The 21,072-nt window shown below is 38.6% G+C and overlaps 1 protein-coding gene across 8 annotated transcripts in view; it reads right to left on the bottom strand.

Annotated features, from left to right (window-relative positions):
* Window positions 1-21,072, bottom strand: part of Cadm1 (cell adhesion molecule 1) — a 314,452-nt gene that overhangs the window by 32,825 nt on the left and 260,555 nt on the right. For 5 of the 8 annotated variants that reach the window (XM_047516636.1, XM_047516634.1, XM_047516633.1 and 2 more), the window contains exons 6-8: window positions 8,770-8,869; window positions 5,458-5,630; window positions 915-998 (exon numbers count right to left, since the gene is read on the bottom strand). In XM_047516636.1, the coding sequence (XP_047372592.1) occupies window positions 915-998; window positions 5,458-5,630; window positions 8,770-8,869 (357 nt within the window). The remainder of the gene's footprint in view (window positions 1-914; window positions 999-5,457; window positions 5,631-8,769; window positions 8,870-21,072) is intronic. The other 3 variants (XM_047516640.1, XM_047516639.1, XM_047516635.1) reach the window with 1 other exon arrangement.

The raw sequence follows: 21,072 nt of genomic DNA on the forward strand, positions 1-21,072 counted from the left end.
TTGTTTTCCCTCTCATGGAAAAACTACTTTGACACGTTTCTGGGGTGGGTACCCATACACAGTAGTTGGGGAAGGTGGTAGCTAAGGAAATCTGCATGTTGAATTGACCTGGTGCAACCATCAGCTTTCCTACCTTGGTAGGCAGAAGACATTCCGTGGCGTCCAGACAAGCAGAACCAAGCAATATGAGAGCCCCTGGAGAGCAGGAAGGGGAGGGAGGTCACATCACCTCCCTCTATGACAGTTAGAAATGAGAGGTAGTGAAACTCATTTTGAAAAAGAGTTTTCAGAGAGTTCGAAGAGAAAAAGCCACTGCAGCTGCCTCTCCACCCCTCCACATGTAACTGAGGGCAGGGAGGGGCATGTGAGCGCTAGGCATGGAAAAGACAGGGACTCCCTCTGATCTGGGACTGCCGAGGCAACACGAGTAGGCAGCAGCACTGCTAGACCAGGGAGGGTAACTGTGCACTTAGTAGCTCGGTCCAGAGAGGCATGGTAAAGTGAGGTGTGCATATTTTCTTCATGTGGATTAAGATGAAATTAGGACAAGAACACAATCCACAGCCACAATACTTACCATTTCATCAATCGTGGCTAAGTAGAAGCTATCAGCATGTTCTCTAGAAGCCAGGCTGCCATTTTCCTAGAGTTTTGCTTTGAGCAGTGTTGCTTAAAAAAGAATTCCCTTATGCACAAGTTGCAAATTATCTGATCTACTATCAAATGCTTGAATGTTAAGAATTTTCCAAGTTATGATTCAATTTAAGAATATAGTATGTAATGTTCTTGGAGTTCCGAAATAAAGGAACAGTTAAATTCCAAGGACTCACAGGGAACGTTTAGGCTTCTTTTTATGCATACCAGAAAGACAATATACATTCAGGACATTTTCAATGGTAATGAAGGTACCATACCTGTGATGATGGTAAGGATGGTGGTGGTGGTGGTGGTGGTGGTGGTGGTGGTTGTTGTGGGAGGAGGGATAGTTGTGGGGGGATCTGGATAAAAAAAAAAAGGAAAATCAAACCCACAATGCTGAACACAACAATGATCAGTAATGACAAAACAAAGGCATGAAGACATTGAGATGTTTGTTTGATGACTTCCCCCTTTAAAACCAAAAGTTCTTTCCCCTCAAAGATTTAGGTCTTGTAATTATATCCCAAAGCTTTGCTGGAAGAGCTGAGAAGAGAAGAAAAGAGATTTCTTATTAATGAAGTTAATTAGGGATGAGGAGACGTGAAATAGAGAAGTGAGGAGAAATCTAAACACTTGACCCCACACCAGATCTTAAGGTGAGGCTGAAATCAACTCAGCTCTGCAAGGGGACAATGGCTATCATTTCGCTCATGCTTCCACAGATGGGAGGGAAGAGGAGGAGAAGGTGGTGTTCTATTTAAAGGGCTCCTATCAGCCAAGGATGAATCTGCCCTGCACACTTGCTCTCTACAACGGCTAACTTCATTATTCTCCATCAATACATCCCAGCAGGAAGTAAAACTACTTCTATACTCGTAATAAATACAAAGAAGAGAGAATGTCACCACTAAATATCAAGTTCCAGGCATGTGAGATTTTACTGAGATTTTATTTTTCAAAAGTCAATAAATTTTACTACTTATAAATATTAATAAGTTGCTTTTGCTCATGTTAAAAGCTTGACCTAAGTGGACTACAATGATAAAACTGAAAGAACATTTTCTATCTCGTAAACAAGAGAGCTAAATATAAATGAGGTTTGACCCTCAAAGCCAGGAACCCGATAGGGAACCCTGTCTGATATTTGATATACTGTGTATCTTTCTATCATCTCAAAAACTATTTGGGGATAAGGGAAGGGCAAATATGAAAGAGAAAAAAATTCTAAGCCTAAATGATCAAACTGAATGTGTTAAATTGTCAGCAAGACTTTGAACTAAGCAATCATTCTGCTATAATAGAGCATAAGACGATGTGAAGGCTTTTGATTTTAAATTTTATCTAAAGCACGTCAACTCTTTCTCCCTGACACATCTGGTGTCCTTTTATCTTCAAGTGAGCTCTCGGATTGTCTAATTAATACATCAAAACTTTAATTATATATTGCACCTTTCCTGGGTTTGGCACAACTTCCTGAAAGTTTATGAAACCACTATTTTGGTGCTTGGTTGCAAGGTCTGCATAAAATGATTTCTGCCATTGATCAATAATCCAAGGTTTTAATTTTCCTCACAAACTGCTTCTGTCACACAAATATACTTGTAGGAATCTGATAAGAAGAATCAACAACAAATGGTTCTGTTTTATGGAAGACTTTGCTCCTTGAAGTCGGGGATACGAGCATATTAAACTATTGTTTAATGCAGTCTCACGAGTCTAAAAAGGATTCCATTAAAAAAAAACTCATTCTCCTTCAAGAAGTAGAGATGATTAAATTAGTGATTTTGAACTACTTTTTAAAAAGAACAGAATGTGAAATACTGTAATTCAGGCAGTATGTTCAGTCTTGCTCATGCACTTTTGATGGTGGCCACAGGTGGGGAAGCGTTTGCAACACGGCAATAAACTTGCAGGCTCCTATACCTGGTGCAGGTACAATGCAGAGGGATGAACAGAGAGAGTACAGTGACCTCGGAGACCAGCACTGCAGACATCCTGCTTTTTCCAATATACAACTAAATTATGTCCACAGGGATGTCTCCTATCATGCGGACAGTTAATATGGTTTTTGTGCATTGCTTCAATTATAGTATTATCACTGAAAAGGAATATGTGTCCCTGGAAGATGTCCCCTGATGTACTACAATGCCATTTCTACACCTAGGTCTAAAAGTATTGGCACAAAGTGAGTAATGTATAGAATACAATAAAAATAGATTTGAATGTGATTTAAAAATATGATTATGAACAAAGAGGTAGACAAGACTAACAAGGGCAAAGACTTCAGAGAATGGTCACCAATCCCTCTCATTTTGAGAAGTCAGATGCTTTTGATTATCTTCATCACTACTGGGGCAACTGCTGTCCTTCCCATCTGGCTCAAGTAACCTGAATGAATTAGATTTCATGAACAGGCTAAACCTCCTTGCTTAGATCATTTCTAGAAATAAGAACAATGTGAGGTCACTATATTTAAGAAATGACCAAAAGAATAAAATCAATTGGATTCAGGCACTAACCAGTTCAGTTCTTCAGGTGTAGAAGTTACTTTCAGAGGATTAAACATTTTAGAGCCATATCAACTTTTAATTTATAAACTTCAAAAATTGTTGGAGTAGTATGATAAATTAGTGGGTAGAAAGAAAATCTACCTACTATCTTATCAAATTGCTAATATGCTTTATTAATAGACTATGAATCCCTCAGGTTGATATTTAGCCTGTCTATTGCAGATCTATCAAATCCCTAGACAAGGACACATGGACCATCTTGCATTAGGGAGATACAGGTATGCAGATATATTTGTCTAAACAGGTGGACTCCTGTATATCTTGGTGTTCTAATAATGCACTGTGGTCCAGGGGGTTAATTCCAAAAGGATAATCTTATATTGGGGGGAACTGTTCTACAGGAAAGCAGTAAGAATAAGGGGATTTATAAGGAAACACAAACTTTGCTGTGGACTCTGAAGTCATAATATTGTGGCTCTAAAATATGTGTGGTAACCTTGTGGACTCTGGCAAAGTTAAATTATCTTTCTAAGCTTCATTTTATCATCTGTAAAGCGGGATAACACTTATGCTTTCCTCCTAGTATTATTGCGGAGATTAGATGAGATCATGTATGTAAAATTGTCACTGGAGGTCACAGAATGAAGTGAAAACCCAATGCACGCTAGTTATAAGCTACTATCCAAAATTATTCAAATATGTCTGTCCTTCATATCCTCTTGTCTTGAGTTGTAGGAACAGTAGGTACAATAAATCAAAACAATTTTTCCACATAAGTTAGTCTTCTGAAACAGAAAAGCATGTAACAAATAGGGGGTAATTTGTCACCACTTTTTAAAATCTGCAATTCACAAAAAGAGCTGGGTTGAGAGTCTCTGTAAACCTGGGCAGCAGCAATGTAGGAGACTCCAACGAGGTTCAGACCCTGGGTTGAAGGGGTCACATGTGAAAGAAAAGGGAGGATTTTATCTTCCACCCCTGCTGAACAATCTGAGGAATTGAGGTGGCTCTGCATGTCACCAGCTGCAAAGGTGGCATGCTGTGCCCCCTTCTCACCTGAAAGAAGAGCTGTTCCCTTCACATGGCTCTCTTTAACCACTAGGGAGAATTAATGCTACCCTATGGGGCCACTGACAACATGGGATGGCGTACAAAGAAAACATACTGCAAAAGTCTACAAATAAGGTGACTAGACATGATCTTTTAATTTTGCATTATGCAAGGGAAAAAACTCAGGTACAAACTGAGGATTATATTTTAATATCCAGGTAGATATGGTGTAAAGCAAACTTCTATTTGATTAAGAGTGCCACTCCTATTTTCTTCAGAAGGAAGTGCCCAGCTTCTAAGATATTAGGGTATAAATATTCCATATGTATAATTTATGTGTGTGTCTATGCAAATATTCACATATACTTATACTTGGGATTATTTACACTGCTAATATGAAGAAAGAAATACACCTCCCATATTCAAATATTTATGACATTGAAATTTTGATGCCTCTGGTTACTCATTCTCTGTCAGGTCAGTTCATGACTATTTTTCTTAGTGTAAAACTAAAGACTTGAACTGGACAGAAGACACAATTTGAGGGCGTACGCTCCACTAAATAGAGAATATTTGCTATATACAAAATGAACAATATGATATAAATGAGAAATGCCTGGCACATAGTTGATCAGTAAATATTTGTTGGATTAGAGGATGAAATTCATGATAATATGCTTTAATAACTCTGCAAAAAGATATTAGTTAAGAAAACAAACATTAAAAAAAAGGCATTTGCATCCAAAGCTATAGGTGGTCTATATGCTAACAAGAACCTTGTATTCATTCCATGTATTTACTGGCTTGCAACATCTTCTGGAATTTAATAGGTTTATGCTGAAAATAGGATAGTTCTGCTCATCAAAGCAGGAGAAAGGCTAGCCCAGGCATCACAGGAAAAACACCAGTGGGAATAAACTTTCTGAGTTGAAAGCCACTAATTGGTAAGGTTGAATTTTTCAGTCATTACTTCTAACATAATCTCCATGGCTTGTGCCTGAGGACACAGCTTTCCTACTCAGCATGACCAGAGACTGTGATCTAGTGGGAAATCCCCAGGATCAGAGGGAGAGAAGAAAAGTCACTGCCGACCCAGGTGGAGACACTGGGGTCCACCTCAGGCCAGGCTTCTTTAAGTTCTTGAAGGAAACCAAGTGGTTTTTGGTCTTCAACTTGACCAAACGCGTTGGGAGTGAATCCTAAGTAGCAGCTACATGTGTATGAGTCTAGTAGAAGAGTGTTTTATCTTCTCACGTACCGTATACATACAGCATATAATCCGAATGAGCTTTCCCCACTATGTTTGAAGCTTCACAGCGGTATGTACCATTATCTGTTTTGTTTAGGTTATTGATGAACAGGTTGGGCCCAGACAGGACAGCGTGTTGAGGCATTTCATCATCGACTCTCACCCAATTTACCATCACAGGCCTGCAGAGAAAAGGGAAGAAAGAAAAGCCATGTTATTATTTCCTATTAAGATACCTGCATCAAACTTATCATCCACACATGAAATGAATCACATGCAGGGCAACACAATTAAATATCACCTACTGGAGATAAATTTTAAGTTCACAGAACTATAACCATGAAGTCTCCAAAAATTGGTATGAAATATAATTTTTCTTTTTTTAAAAACATGATCAGGTGTTGAAAGTTTTTCAATGGACACAAGCAGGAGTCTCATTATTCCCAGTTCACCTTCAACACGTCCGCAAATAAAGCAGTGTGCCCTACTTTTGTGCCCTGCTGTGTGGTTTCACACCAATTTAAGCAGGACAGAGCTTACCCATTGTTAATCATCTCATTAATTAGGAAAAAAAAATCAAGTCCAAGGCTGGTGATATATGCATTAAATATGATGGTTTCTAAGATGCTTGCTTGCTTGCTCAGAAGTTCCTTGTGATATTTAAGTGGATTTTGAGGAATGGATTTTTACATTTGAATAGCACTTTCTTCTGGCCTCTGTTTCAGGAAAGATGCAATCATTTCCTGTCCCTTTAACTGCTCTCCACAACCTTCCATTCCTCACCAAAGATGCTACTCTGAACCCCTCGTCCACCTTGTCCTTGGCCAGCAATTGTCTTTCTTTACTAGCTCACAGGCTCACATATTGCTAGACTTTTCCCCACGTGTGCACCTGCAGTCCTCCAGACTGAAGATAGGGCTCTCAGGTTAATCACCACAGAGCACATCTACACGTGCATTCCTTAGGTACAAGGAAACTTGCTCATCAAAGACAAGCCTGTTTCAGTGACTTCGAGTACCACATTTGTAACCATTAGGAAAAAGCAAATTTCACAAGATGTTCCAGAGCCAAAAATGAATTCGCTTAAACTCACTGAATTTGAAACTTCTGTTCAAGATGACTCCTTCAACTGCCTATGAAATTAAAGGCACGTCTAAAAGCATCCCCGAAAACTTCCATATTCTCTGTGTGTGTGTGTGTGTGTGTGCATGTGTGGTGCTGGGGGTGGAACTGAGGGTCTTGAGCATGCTAGGCAAGTGCTCTACCATTGAGCTAGACCCCTGGCCACAAACTTTAATGTTAAAGGAAGGACAAAAGAGATTCAAGTGCAGAAGTAACTTCCTTTCAGTTCCTGTGGCTACCTCTAGGAGCAGTGACAAGAGTCCCATGCTTAATGATGAACGGATACTCAAGTTAGCCCTGTCAAGTAGCATTCCAATTTTCAAATGGGATGTGAAGTTACAATTTTTCTTTAATTACACATGGGTTTGTCATCACAACCCAGTAAATTATTTAAAAATTAGTACTGCATATGTCCTCCTTGTAGGCAATGGCAAATGGGGCTGCCTGGCAATCAGACCTAATGTCCTGCTGCTTGACAGCTGAAACAATCAGTGGGGGTAAGTGCCGAGAATATTCACAACATTTAATGGCAAGTTAAATTACCATTTTTATTGTATGCAATTTCTTGAGAAAATAAATAGGTAATATGCTAGAAGGGATAGCAGCAGAGTAATGCGTGCTTGCTCACACAACCATACACCCGTTCCTATTTGAGAGGAACAAACAAATACCCTCTCTGGCATAAATGTCCTGAAGGAAACATGTAATTTACTGTCCCTGTGGCACATTCAATTGAACGCAGTACCTTCTTCAGAGGAAAAAATACAGAAACAAAATATAGGTTAGCAAGCCATATACTGTAAATGTGGTTAATGCGGCTGAATATAGGTATTGTGAGTGGCAAGAGGCCTCTGAGATTTTTTTCCCTTCCACTGGATTGTTCTGGAGGCAAGGTAAGCTGCTAATTAGGGCATAATTCTGTTTACAAAACATAAGATGAATTTTTTGCAGTGCTCAAAAGAAAAAGATGGTTAGACAGAAGCTGAAGGTATTCAGAATCAAATAACTTAGGAATGTCAGAGGAAAGGCAAAATAAAACCAAGACCACTTTCCACCTCTTACAGGTCATCTTTAAAACTCTAGGTGGTTAGACAGAGGGAAGGGTACTGTAGCCCATGGAGAGGTAAGCACAAAAACAAGGAGGGCCGAAATGAGAAGAAAGAACTGACTGTGGCCACCTTTCCCTTTGGCTCTCTAGGCTCTTGGCATAGGTTATTCGTTAACTATCATGGGGAGAATTCTTTCCAAAGATTTTTGGGGAAGCTTGTTATGCATGTGTTAAGCTCTTTATATGAAAACTGTGACAACCTGGTTAGGAAAACCCTTGTGTGTGGGGGGGAAATCATACCAAAGGGACAGCAGAGGGAGCTCAATGCTGTTTTTTTGTTGGGTAAAAAATCTTTTGTAAAGATTGAGTGTTCTTAATTCCAACATTGACCAGTTCTGCTTCCTGATTCCAGGGATTGTTCTCCCCTCCACCCCCAAGAAACAGTTAAAAACAATTTAAGGTGGTACTGTCTCGTGGCTTTTTTTTTTGTCCATGTTAGTGCTTTATGTAGTTTCTCTAATTCACTTTAGATCATTTCAAATGGGTAAGTAAAGTAGCTCCTTTATACTTTCAATAAAATGAGTCTCAGTCAATTCTTTCTCTCTAAAGTCTGTTCTCCTTAAGGAAAGTTCCTGATCTTTCCTTACTATCAAAAATATTTCTCAGAGTCAAGAATGATACTTTTCTCTGAGGGAAGGAGATGTAAAATTAACGGCAGGTCAAATTTGTTTGCCTTCAGTTGGCCCTAAACACAGCATTTAATTTGAGTCAGAAAACCATCTTTCTAGCAGCTTAGACATTAATATAGTAAGTAACAGATATATCATTAGATTGTGGGCACACTAAAAATTTATTAGGATTATTTTGTGTGTGTGAGAGAGAAAACAGTCCTGACAATCATGTTGATGATAATAAAATAGAATTAGCTAAGATTTCAATTTTAGCTGGCATTTAATTTTTCTCCCAGTCCTGACCATTAGGAACCATAGATATTTATTTCCCTCTCATTGAGTATTCGTTAGTTTCTAAAAAAATCTTCCATCCTTTACAGCAAGAGACAGGTGACAGGCCAATGAGTTGTGAATGCACATCTTTGTGTTGTGACATTTACTGCTCATGACCCTCTGCCAACCTTGGCCTTCACAACTTACTGGGGCTTCCCGATGGCTTCACATGTTAACTCAAGCGCGTCCCCTTCCCGGGTTAGGCCTTGTAGAGGATAAGTCATCTGAATATGCACTTGAGGCTTATCTGTGTGACAACAACACAAAGTATAATGTTTAGCAAATGATATCATCCGGAAAAAAAAAAAAAAATCAGACTTGCATGCTGTCACAAACCCCACACTACCAGCACTTACTCTCTCCCCACCCGCACGCCTTCAGTAACATCCTTCTAATTAGTTAGTAATCCTGGCATTTGCTCAAATTAAATTGACTAATAACTCTAAGGAGTGAACCGCAAATAGATAAGAGATTCATAAGCCAACTGCGCCACATCAAACATTTCCTGTGAAATACATTTTGTTACATTGAAGTTTATCTCTAAACTCACTCAAGCTAAAGGAAACTCATTTGCCTTCATGCTGAGGTGAAGCCACAGATATTTGTGGTGCTCAGAATTGATACATTTTATCATATATCATATATTACTATGTGACAATATGTTGTGACACTGCATATTAATAAGTTTGCCTCTTCTATGCACTTGTTTTCAAATGGGAAAGGCAGAAGTTCTGAATTCCACTCAAATGGCTTTAAGAAGAAAAGAACTGGGAGGTTTTGGTGGTCCCCAATAAAATGCTGACATCTCAGTATAAACCTAGAAGAAGAAAGGAAACTGACATTTACTCAGAGTCTATCATAGGAACCATCATTGGTAGTGGACTAAGTCCAGTTTTAGAGGTCAGAATTCCATATCCACAGAATGAAGTAGCTAGTCCAAGGTCACAGAAATAACCTAAGGAGAGAGCCCCATGGAATGTATACTGGTGCAGACTTTGGATTCAAAATTACATTTCCTAATGGCAATTCATAGTTGCCATTTAGGATGGCAACTATTTAGGATGTGATTTAAGTATTCTTATTTCCACAAGCTACTTAAAACTGTGCTTAGAGCTGTGCCCCGTGGTGCACACCTGCAATCCCAGCAACTCTGAGGCTGAGGTGGGAGGATCACAAGTTTGAGGCCAACCTCAGCAACTTAGCAAAACATTGTCTCAAAATAAAATTTTAAAAAGCCGCAGATGTAGCTCAACAGTAAAGTGTCCTGGGTTCAATCTCCAGTCCCCAGTACCATTAAAAAACAAAAAAAGCCAAATAAACAAAAAAGCCTGAGCTTGTGAGTGTGTAATGGTATGGATATAAGAAATGAATGATGGGTGGTGTAGGGAATGGAGAGGAAAGCTGAAGATATTAGAATTAATATAGACAGACATATAACTACATCAGAAATAAAACCTGAATGGAATTACTTTTTTCTCTGCTGAACTAACAAGCTACTAATCTCTAAATCAGTTTTCCCATTTAATTCTGTGGCTCTGTAAATGTATATTTTTGGAAATGTACCCAAGAGTAATAAGTGTGAGAGGGCAAGACAGCAGTTGGCTGAAAGGTCAAAACAATTACCATAGTTTTACTTTCTCAGACAATCACACCACCTAAACAACAGACCCTTGGCCTTTTACAAGCAGTGGTGAACTCATTAACATTCATCCTATGGAATAAGAGAGAAGATGGAAATATGGTTGGGCTCAACCAATTTCACCCTGTACGCAGCTGTATCAGCACACAAGGAGGTTCTCTCTAGCCATGGCTGCTTCTGAATGCATTTTTATAGTCTTGTTTCTATCACAGATCTTTCCTGTCTCTGAAAAGCATGTGGCATTCAAGTCCTTTTAAGAGAGCCCCCTCATACAACCACTAATGCACACTGCACACTAGATTGGTATACTTTCTGAGAAGCTACATCACTTGCCAGAGGACATCAAGCTGACGAGTCCAAAAGCTCCAGCCGACCCTTGCAAGTAACAAAGTTCTTGTCTTGCACTTGTTGGCAAAGGAAGTGTTTAAGAGCAAAATGGCAAGGTTGTTTCAGATACTGAAAACCGGGTTTGGAAGGTTGTCATTAAAGAAAGGCAGAAATACTCATGAAGGATAAATGGGATGACCCTGAACTAGCACTGGCTGCTGGGCTGAAGCCAGAACTCCAGGGCACCAGTCGGTCCAAAGACTGAACACAACCACAAGATGACATATGTAGGTCTATTTTTGGTGTGATACCCTTCACCCCATCCCTCTTACCACACTGCCACTTGGTGAAGTCCATTTTAAAAAGATACGACAAAAATTAATAGACCAGTGGGATTATATACCATGTATAGTCAGAAAAATGAGAAATTATACTCCATTATATATGAGGTATCGAAGTGCATTCTACTGACATGTATAACTAATTAAATTAAAAATTAAATACAAAATAAAAATAAATATTGAAAAAAATTAATGGGAGAAGATTATGAGAGTGAACACTGATAACACAAGAGCAGCTACCTAATAGTTCATACTTAGAACAGTGGCGCTATGGAGTTTCTGGTTAGGAGACCTCTGTTATTTTTTCCCATGAAACATTCTAGGCAAGGTTAAATTTAGAGCTCAAAATTTGGGTTGAAATGTAACATTTGCTTATAGGTTAATCTATGATCCACAAAAGGGCTACATTTTTCATGCATTGCTAACTTAGGATCATTAATTAAGGAGAAATGGAATGCATTCTGGCCTATGAGAGAAGTTTCCATTGGGTTGTCTCCCCCTTCATCTAATTTACAAGCAAACAGAAAGGGTATATTTTTCAGTACAGTGCACTAAGGGTTTTACATGCTCAACTTCCATTAATAATAAAGAGAATGTTGAAAAATCTAATCTGCCCTGCCTCTTCAGTATCACTGAGTTTATTTTAGTTAAATGCTTTTTTATGTTCCTAATGAGCTGTTTACCAGTTGTCAATTACACACATAAATCAGGAAAAACAAGCTAAGGATTTGCTATACCTGGAATTCATATATATATATATATATATATCAAATCATATGTTAAGCCACAGAAAATACACCTTCAGATAACTGATTTTCCCAGTGTACTTTTTAGGCTTGTGGACCAACATCTACCATGTGCTTATAGGTACATCTGCCAGTTACTTTAATAGTTGACTGAAAAGATAAACATTAATCTTGCTAGTATTATACAGGAGACTGTCCCCCTCCATTGATATATGCAGTATTTATGGGCATATTATTTGACCATGGGCAGCTGAGCTCTCTTCACACACTGTGAACCAAATAGACGCTCTGTGAGCCACCATCTATCTGCCCCTGGGAGATGGAAACTTAAAAACAAATCCTATTTCCTTTCTTTTGTTCTGAAAGAGGAACTGAAGTATTTTCAACAGGTGGAACAGAAACCTTGGGATTCCACACACCTCTAGGACTCAGGGATGTTAAATTTTCCCAGGAAGAAGATCCTGACTGCAATATAAGTATGTCAAAATATCAAACAATCCAGATGGCTGATTGAGTCGCCCAGAGCTCATCATTTATATTTTAATTATGTTCATAAATCAAATGTTATAACCCAACCAAATCTTTTCTGAAACAGAACCAGACTCCAAGATTTATTTTTAAGTAATGAGGTAAAGCCTAGTACATTTTCTGGGGGATCATTTTACACCTCGGTTGGTATTGTAAGGCACAAGGCTAAAAGCCAGATGACACTTTCTACCCAAGTGCAATAACTGTCCAGAAATGTATCACTCAGAATGGTTTAATGTCATTATAAAATGGAACTGCTATATAAAAATAAGAAAAATAGTTAGGTCTGTGCACTTAAGGAACATTATAGTTATAGAGATGGCATCACCAACAGCCAATCAATTAGGTCGAGGGATCTGAGGTTTTCATAATACACTGTAATTTTTTTAAAACCCTATAAAAGACACTTAGCAAGACTGCTACAGCAGACAAAATTTGTTCATTAGTCAAAGTTGCAGAGAGGGTTAAATACCAGGAGGCTTTAGGTCACAGTACAGTAGCAACCAATTAAAAAAATAATATTAGAAAGACATTCTGATTTGATGAGACTTTCTTTAAATGTACTTTGCTCTCTCTATAAAGGGGAAAAATATAAAAGGAAACTCTTAAAGAGGTTAGAATGGCTTGCTGGCAGATTACAATTGATTTCATGCCAGTCTGACCTTGCACCACACTCTGTGATCTTTTCAGAAGATGAAACCTAAGATTCTGTAACCTGTATTTCAATTTCCTATGTAAATGAAAAAGCATAGTCTTCTCTCTGGTGCCCAACACTACTAACATATCAGTCTTTGAATTTTTTGTTGTTGTTTAAAAAAAAAAAAAAAAAAGGTATTTTGCAGTTTCCTTTTGCCCGGGATGTTACACTTCCCATGTGGAAGAGAAGAGAGCTTAGGCAAGGGGGAGGTGTCCTGAAACTCTGACAGGAGACCTATTATCCCAGGGGCACCTGCCACCTTCCCTCTCTTCCTGAGAACATTTAAATCAGAGAATATGTGCATTGGAAATCCTTTTGTGTGCTGACAACAACCAGGCCCTGGGGGTTGAGTGCAAGTCTGTTCCTGCATTTGGGGCATAGGCTCCCCATGTTCCTCGCTTAAGATTTTATCCAATATTCCAAAACATCAGTAAGTGTGGAATCTGATGTATGTGGATCAAGGGCTAATTGTTTCAAGTCCTACCAGGAAGAACTCAAGGGCAGCATGGACACAGATGCTATCAAAATGGCGAGGGAGAGGGTGTGGGTCAGCCCTTGTGCATTCAAGCAAGGAAGCATTGACTGAGAGTCTTTGTCAATCAGGGAGGATTACTGCAGTTTGGAGTAGAACAACAATGCAAAGATTAACCTGAGATTTGGTGAGCATTAGAAGCTGTTTGAGTGCCACCCCTACAATATGGCTGACTAAATTGTTGGGAGAGGACAGCTTTGTAAGGAATGGAGGCAACGCTAGCATAAAAGGTGACCAGGACTGGTTAGAGAGGAGTCACATGGAGTACTGAGAGGAGAGGAAGAACATCTTGTAAGAGGTTTGCTTTGTTTTGTCATAATATGTTCAAGGATAATTTTCACTGCTGTTATTTTGTTTGTTCTCAAGGTGACGGACCTCCTACTGTTACATAGGTGGTATGAATTATGGCACTTAAAATTGTTCTTCCTGAAGAGAGCTGAACTATTAAGAGGGGGACAAGTCAACTCTGGTGCATTGGGGTGGGACCAAAGAGCATGTGCCACATAGCTACAGAAAAAGGCCATTACCTCTTGTTGAAACTTGCAAGTTGTTTTGTGAATATTAAAATTACTGTTCACCCAACAAAATAAAATTGTATTCTGCCCATAACAGAGTAGAAAGTTATGTTCCTGTGATTTTTAAATGGGGTAACCCAGAGCACTTCTCTATGAAGAAAGCTTCACATACGGGAAGCAAACAGTAGGCAAAGCAAATACTGCACAAGAGCATTACTTCAGTAAGAAGAGAGTTTTTTGTTTTGTTTTTAGATTCCTGGTAACTAGAATAATGCCAGGACCTGTCACACAGTAGACATTCAAAACATAACTGCTGAATAAGTGAATGAAAGAATGGGTGAATGACAGAAAGTGGAGAAATATTGGGGCATGGACTTGTATTCCTTGCTCTACTACTGATTAAAAAAAAAAAAAAAACAATCAGACAGTGACTCCATCTTAGTCCTCATCACATAGTATCACTGTATTTTCTTTGTGAAAGTTAATCCAGCTCCCCAAATTGAGGTTCAGTCCACAAATTTCTGTTTATGCACTTCTATTTCATCATACAATTATTTAGCATTTCTGGCATATCTCAAAGTGGAAATGTAAGGGAAATCATAAAGGATGTTGTTTTATCACTCTTTATAGAGGCCAGCTTCACAACCATTTAACCTTCCACAGAATCAAAATTTGACCTTGAGCTAAGAACCATTAGCTAAGGGGGTACACAGGAAGTCTAGTTTTGCTATGCAAATATTTGATGTCCACAGCAAAACAGACACATCTTTTAAAAATATATGAGGTCAGTGAGAAGTGGGAAGTGGGTCCTTAGGAAAACAGGCCTTTCTGCAGAGCGTGCCTTCCGAAGGCAAAGGCCCTTTCCCCAAGGTTCATTCGAGTCTTGCAATGAATCGGGATCAACATTTCCTGTTCGTATTCTGAATATTGGTTATTTGGCTTCCAGTTCCTTTTGCTACTGCAGAATCTATATCACTTAGAATGCTGGGTACTTGGAATTGCCACTGCTCTGTGTTAACACAAAAAATGACAAGGTTAAAAAATCAGCTCCAACTGGGTCTCCATTCCTTGATTATTTCTCATGGGGAATAATAAATGCTGAAATAACCTCCCTGAAACTCAATTCATTGCTTTAAAAAAATAAAAATAAAAAGGAGAATGGAAGGAAGAGTGGATTCTGTTCAAAAAAGAGTGGAGATCAGACAGAAACAGGCTGAATCTGAAACCAGCAGCTATTATGCTTTGAAGAATACAACCTGGGAACAGAGGATGTGACAGAGGAGCTGCTCTTGGAAACTAAGACTTATCCTCCACTCCAACAGGAAAGAGTTTCCAATTTCCAGGTTTTCCTTCCTCCTTCACCACAGGGCACTATCAATACCAGAGAAACATTTATTTTGTCACAGATAAAGAACAAGTTTTGATCATCTCCTCAATGCCCAATTTTCCCCCAGATGAGGGAATGAAAGAAAAAAACCTACTCTCCTCTGGACCTTGGATGAACAGGAATATGGATTTATAAAATACCTGGCTACATCTAGTCAATAAAACTCATTTTGAAAATGATGCCCACATACACGATTAACTGTCAGAGGCTGATCAGGGCAGGGAAGGCATCCTCACACCCATTTCAAGTTTTGTTTTCATTCTCCCTTTCAAAACTCATCTCTTAATTATTTTTCTTTTTATAAATACGCAAGCACATATGAAACCCTCACAAAATGAGGATTTTTGCAAAACATGATAAAGAGAAAGGCCATGATGGGCGAAATCAAAGACACACAGCAGTAATTCAAGAGCTTCACATTTGCCTCCATCCAGAGTAAGGCTTTCCTCCGTTCTGCAAAGCAATCTGAATTCTATACTGAGGGTCACAGCTTCTCTTTGAATTCCCAGCTTATGTCGCTATGTGTTGCCACCTTGATGCTATTTAGACAGTTTTCTTTTAACGTGTGGACAGTGAACTGTTCTTGTTTAAACAGGCTTTCATTTGACAAGAGTGCATTCCTTCAGATCTGAAACTCTACCAACCATGCTACAATTGTATCACGCGCTGCTACAATCAACCATGTTGTAAATTTGGGCAACACCAACTATATAGACATTTGCAAGGGAAAAAAAAAGCACAGAAAGATTTTCGGGTCATATAGCTCAGAACATTAAAAAGCAAATCTGTTCTCTGCATAACATCTAAGAAAACAGAACTTTGAATTCCAGCTTGTGAACATAATTATTTTCTGTTTTAAACATTTAACTGCATGCTGCTGCTGTACCCGTGCTGGGTCTCAGAATGAAAGCTAGGAAACTAAGAGCCCTACTGTATGTTCTTCATTCCCAGCCACGTTCCTATGAGAAAACCTTATTAATGAGCTTGCAAACGAGCACCCAACAGGGAAATGTCACAAACAAGAGCGGCTAATGCCCCAGAAAATCAAATAACTGAACACTTGGCTGATTGTGGTGCCTTTCATATTTATAATAAAAGGGGGGGTTTAATTCACTGATTTTGAAGGGGTCAACACCTTGCTGAACAAAACAACTCATTTATTTATGTTCAGAAATCTCCAGATGATAAATTACATTGATGTTAATCACTTCAATGCATACTACACAATTAATATCTGTACTCACCAAAAACTTAAGGATTATTAAAAGTATGACAGCATACACATCTGGCTGATTTTTCACATAATTGGGCACAACAATTTCTCCTGGTACCACAAATAAGGGTACTAACAAACAAACACTGCAAAATTCTGGTTCAATTAATTAGGACTTGAATCCACAAGACAAAAGCAATTCCAGTTGCAGCTCAAGTCCTATAGTCTACGCAGCATGGAGGCACCTACCTTAAGGGAAGAAGAGTACCCCTTTCCCTTCTTATCCCTCCTCCCTTCTTTCCTTGCCATACTTAAAAGTATTCGACGGCATACAAGTGGCCACTATTTCATTTTTCCTTTTAACATTATCTTTTTTGAAAAGATATAACTTATACAGAATTCAAATCTATCGTATGTCCTTGAACCCTATTCATAACCTGGCCTTCATTTGTCTTAGATGGGGTAAGTAGAGACATTTCCATAAACCTCCATTGATCAAAATAGGCCAGGGTTAAACCAACTGAGCACACTTAACAGCCCTCAGATCAGGATAAGTTGCCCCAAGATGGTCTTATTCACTCAAAGGCCAAGGAAGGACTCAGAACTTCCTGGTAATAATGTCTATCACTGATAGCATAAGCAATCTTTTCAGGGGGTAAAGGGATGGACATTTAAAAAAGAATTGTCGTACATTTAAAAAAATGTTTATTAGACATATATGACTAAAAAATAAAATTAATACATTCACATATATTATTACATAGGTCTTGGTTAGGTTAAAGCTATAAATTTATGTAAAGAAAAATGGCTCTTATAAAGTGTCTTCAATAGCTAAAACAGTCCTTAGCAGGAAGAATGAAACAGAGGGTATCGCAATATCAGAACTTCAACTATACTACAAACCAATAGTAACAAAAACAGCAGGGTATTGGTACCAAAATATACAGGTAGATCAATGGTACAGAATAGAGAACATGGACACAAACCCAAATAAATACATTTTCTCATACTAGACAAGGGTGACAAAAATATGCAATGGAGAAAAGATAGCCTCTTCAACAAATGGTGCTGAGAAAACTGGAAATCCATATGCAGCAGAATGAAACTAAACCCCTATCTCTTACCCTGCACAAAACTCAACTCAAAATGGAACAAGGACTTCAGAATCAGACCAGAGACCCTTCATCTTATAGAAGAAAAAGTAGGTCCAAATCTTCAACATGTCGGCTTAGGATCAGACTTCCTTAACAGGAATCCCAAAAGCACAAGAAATAAAAGCAAGAATCAATAACTGGGATAGATTCAAACTAAATAGCTTTCTCTCAGCAAAGGAAACTACCAGCAATGCGAAGAGAGAACCTACAGAGTGGGAGAAAATCTTTGCCACTCATACTTCAGATAGAGCACTAATTTCCAGAATCTATAAAGCACTCAAAAAACTCTACACCAAGAATACAAATAACCCAATCAACAAGTGGGCTAAGGAAATGAACAGACACTTCACAGAAGATCTACAAGCAATCAACACATATATGAAAAAATGTTCAACATCTCTAGTAATAAGAGAAATGCAAATCAAAACTACCTTAAGATTCCATCTCACCCAATGGCGATTATCAAGAATACTAGCAATAATAGGTGTTCGTGAGGATGTGGGGAAAAGTACACTCATACATTGCTGGTGGGGTTGCAAATTAGTGCAGCCATTCTGGAAAGCAGTATGGAGATTCCTCAGAAAGCTTGGAATGGAACCACTATTTGACCCAGCTATCCCACTCCTTGGCCTATACCCAAAGAACTTAAAATCAGCATACTACAGAGATACAGTCACATCAATGTTCATAGCTGCTCAATTCACAATAGCCAGATTGTGGAACCAACCTAGATGCCCTTCAACTGATGAATGGATAAAGAAACTGTGGTTTATATATACAATGGAATATTACTCAAAGAATAATATAATTATATTATATTATAAATATAAAGAATCATATAAAGAATAATAAAATTATGGCATTTGGAGGGAAATGGATGAAATTGGAAAATATCATGCTAAGTGAGATAAGCCAATCTCATAAAACCAAAGGACGAATGATCTCGTTGATAAGCGGATGATCGACACATAATGGGGGATGGGAGGGGGGCAAGAATGGAGGAAGGAGGGACTGTATAGAGGGGTGGGAGGGGTGGGAGGGGTGGGGGGAAGGCAAAAATAAAAGAATGAATCAAACACCATTACCCTATGTAAATGTATGATTATACAAATGGTATGCCTCTATTTCATGTACAAACAGAAACAAGATGTATCCCATTTGTTTACAATAAAAATAAATTTAAAAAAAAGTGGTCCTTAAATAACTGAAACAAGGAAAACTCTGAGGGAGAAATGGACTCCACAGATTGTAAGCAAAATGTGGTGAATATGTGATTTTATTTATCTTTTCCAGATATATAGCTATCAAAGGAATTGTAAAGGAACCAGAGATCCCCAAAAGGCTGAACCCCAAACTTCAAGGGTCTGGGTCAATTTAAAAATACAGGTGTAAAGTGAATCCTCACAAGGTATCTACAATTCAACCTCCATGTAGACTGGCTACTGAACAAATTAGTCTAAGACTCTCGTGCCTTCAGGAATCTACTTTTGTTCATGACCATGAAGATATGGTGCTACCTGTCTACAGAGAGGACTGCTATGAGAGAGTGAAGTTAGCCATCAACACCACTGGTGAACAACTGGCAGACTGTAGAGCCCACTGAGGCACGTGGCTCTGGTTACTGCATAGCTGCTGGTGTTCAAGGAGAGGAAATCCAGTAGGAAATAATGCAGCAAAGTTCAATTCTGTTTGAAGAAGAACTTAAGGAATTCCTGGCCAATCCCACAAAGTTCTCAAGGAATGGAGTTCTCTAGGAATGGAGGGTAGTGAATTATCAAGTGACTTTCTTGAGCACTGACAGCCTCACCAAAGATTTCAAACCAGATCCAAAATCCCATTTGAATTAATATAAAACTTTGTAATTCTTAACTATCTTTTACACAAAAGATATTTCCCTATTTATATTCCAAAATGGAACATCAAGGATAAATTGTGTGTGTGGCTTATGTTGGATAAAAGAAGAGAGAGCTGCCCACAAAATAAATGCCATGTTGGAGTTTGAAATGATCACTAGTGCATCCTCATCTTCAGAAGATGTTAAATCTCTTTCCTGCAGGTAGGAGCCAGCACTTTGTTAGATTGAAGACAAATGGATTCACTTACACAGCCTTATTACTCTTCTTGGAAGGGTGAATCTCTCTTGAATCTGCAGAATATGGAAGCCAAGGCTTATAAGGATCATTATCAAGTTTTTCCCAGAGGTAGAAGATAAACTGCTTGAAATATTTTTGCATTTGGGGGGAGTATAATTTTGTAGGTGGGTGGGGCTATATTCTGTTTAAAAACTACTCTGGGAAACTACTTAAAGAGTTTAGGGGCAGAAACTGGGTGAATATCTACTCAGGACTCACAAAGGAGCTAATGTATTATTAAAGCTAATGGGCCCCTACAAAGAAAGTTAATGGATATTAAGTTTGCTTAAATGAATTACATATTAACAAAGTCACAAGAAATCTACTATCTGCCAATTTAGATAATATCTGATCATTTCTGTTTTCCCATTATAGGGACATTACACCACAATAGTTTTAGTGATATGAAAATTATAAGCATGATGCTCATAATGAAGCTATATAATGAAGTGGATGAAATGAATTAACAAGAAAAACCTGCATTGTATAATGTTAAATTGAGCCAAGCTCACAGAGTAAGAAAAGGTTGGAATGGGAGGGTGTCTTACAAGCAACTTTTAAAAACTTAGTCCCTAGTTTGCTCAGGCATTTGAAACATGATAAAGAATGCATAAGGTAGATTGGTGGCCTTCAGAGATATGTGCAGGTTCTAATCCCTGAAACCTGTGAATGTCACCCAATTTGGGAAAAGGGTTTTTGCAGATGTAGTTAACTTACAGATCACAAGACTGTACTGGATTATCTTGGGTGGGACCTACATTCAATGACAAGTGTCCTTGTAAGGGAGATATAGAGGAGAGAAACACAGAGAAGAGAAAGTCATGTGAAGGTAGAGAACAGAGTTATGAAGCTATAAGCCAAGGAACCCCTGGAGGCCCTAGAAGCTGGAAGAAGAAAGAGCCTCCTCTAGAGCCTTTTGGGGGAATGTGGTCTGACTGATTGACACCTTGGTCTTTTGGTCTCCAGAACTGAAAGAATAAATTTCTACTGTTTTAAGCCACCAAGTTTGTGGTGCTATAATTCCTTACTGTGGTTCTAGGGTACCAACATAAAGATTCACAAGGGGTAATGCATTTCCTTCATCAGATCCCCAGTCTCTGCCATCCCAACCAAACTTTAAAAGCATTTTCACTCTGCACATTCAATTATCACCTGGAAGTGTTCAGAGGCCAAGTTACAGAAGCCTTTTGATGAAAAGTGAGAAGCTGGCTACTTGGCCATAACCTTGGCACAAGAATG

This window comes from Sciurus carolinensis, chromosome 11 (assembly GCF_902686445.1).
Source record: "Sciurus carolinensis chromosome 11, mSciCar1.2, whole genome shotgun sequence".
NCBI classification, from domain to species: domain Eukaryota; kingdom Metazoa; phylum Chordata; class Mammalia; order Rodentia; family Sciuridae; genus Sciurus; species Sciurus carolinensis.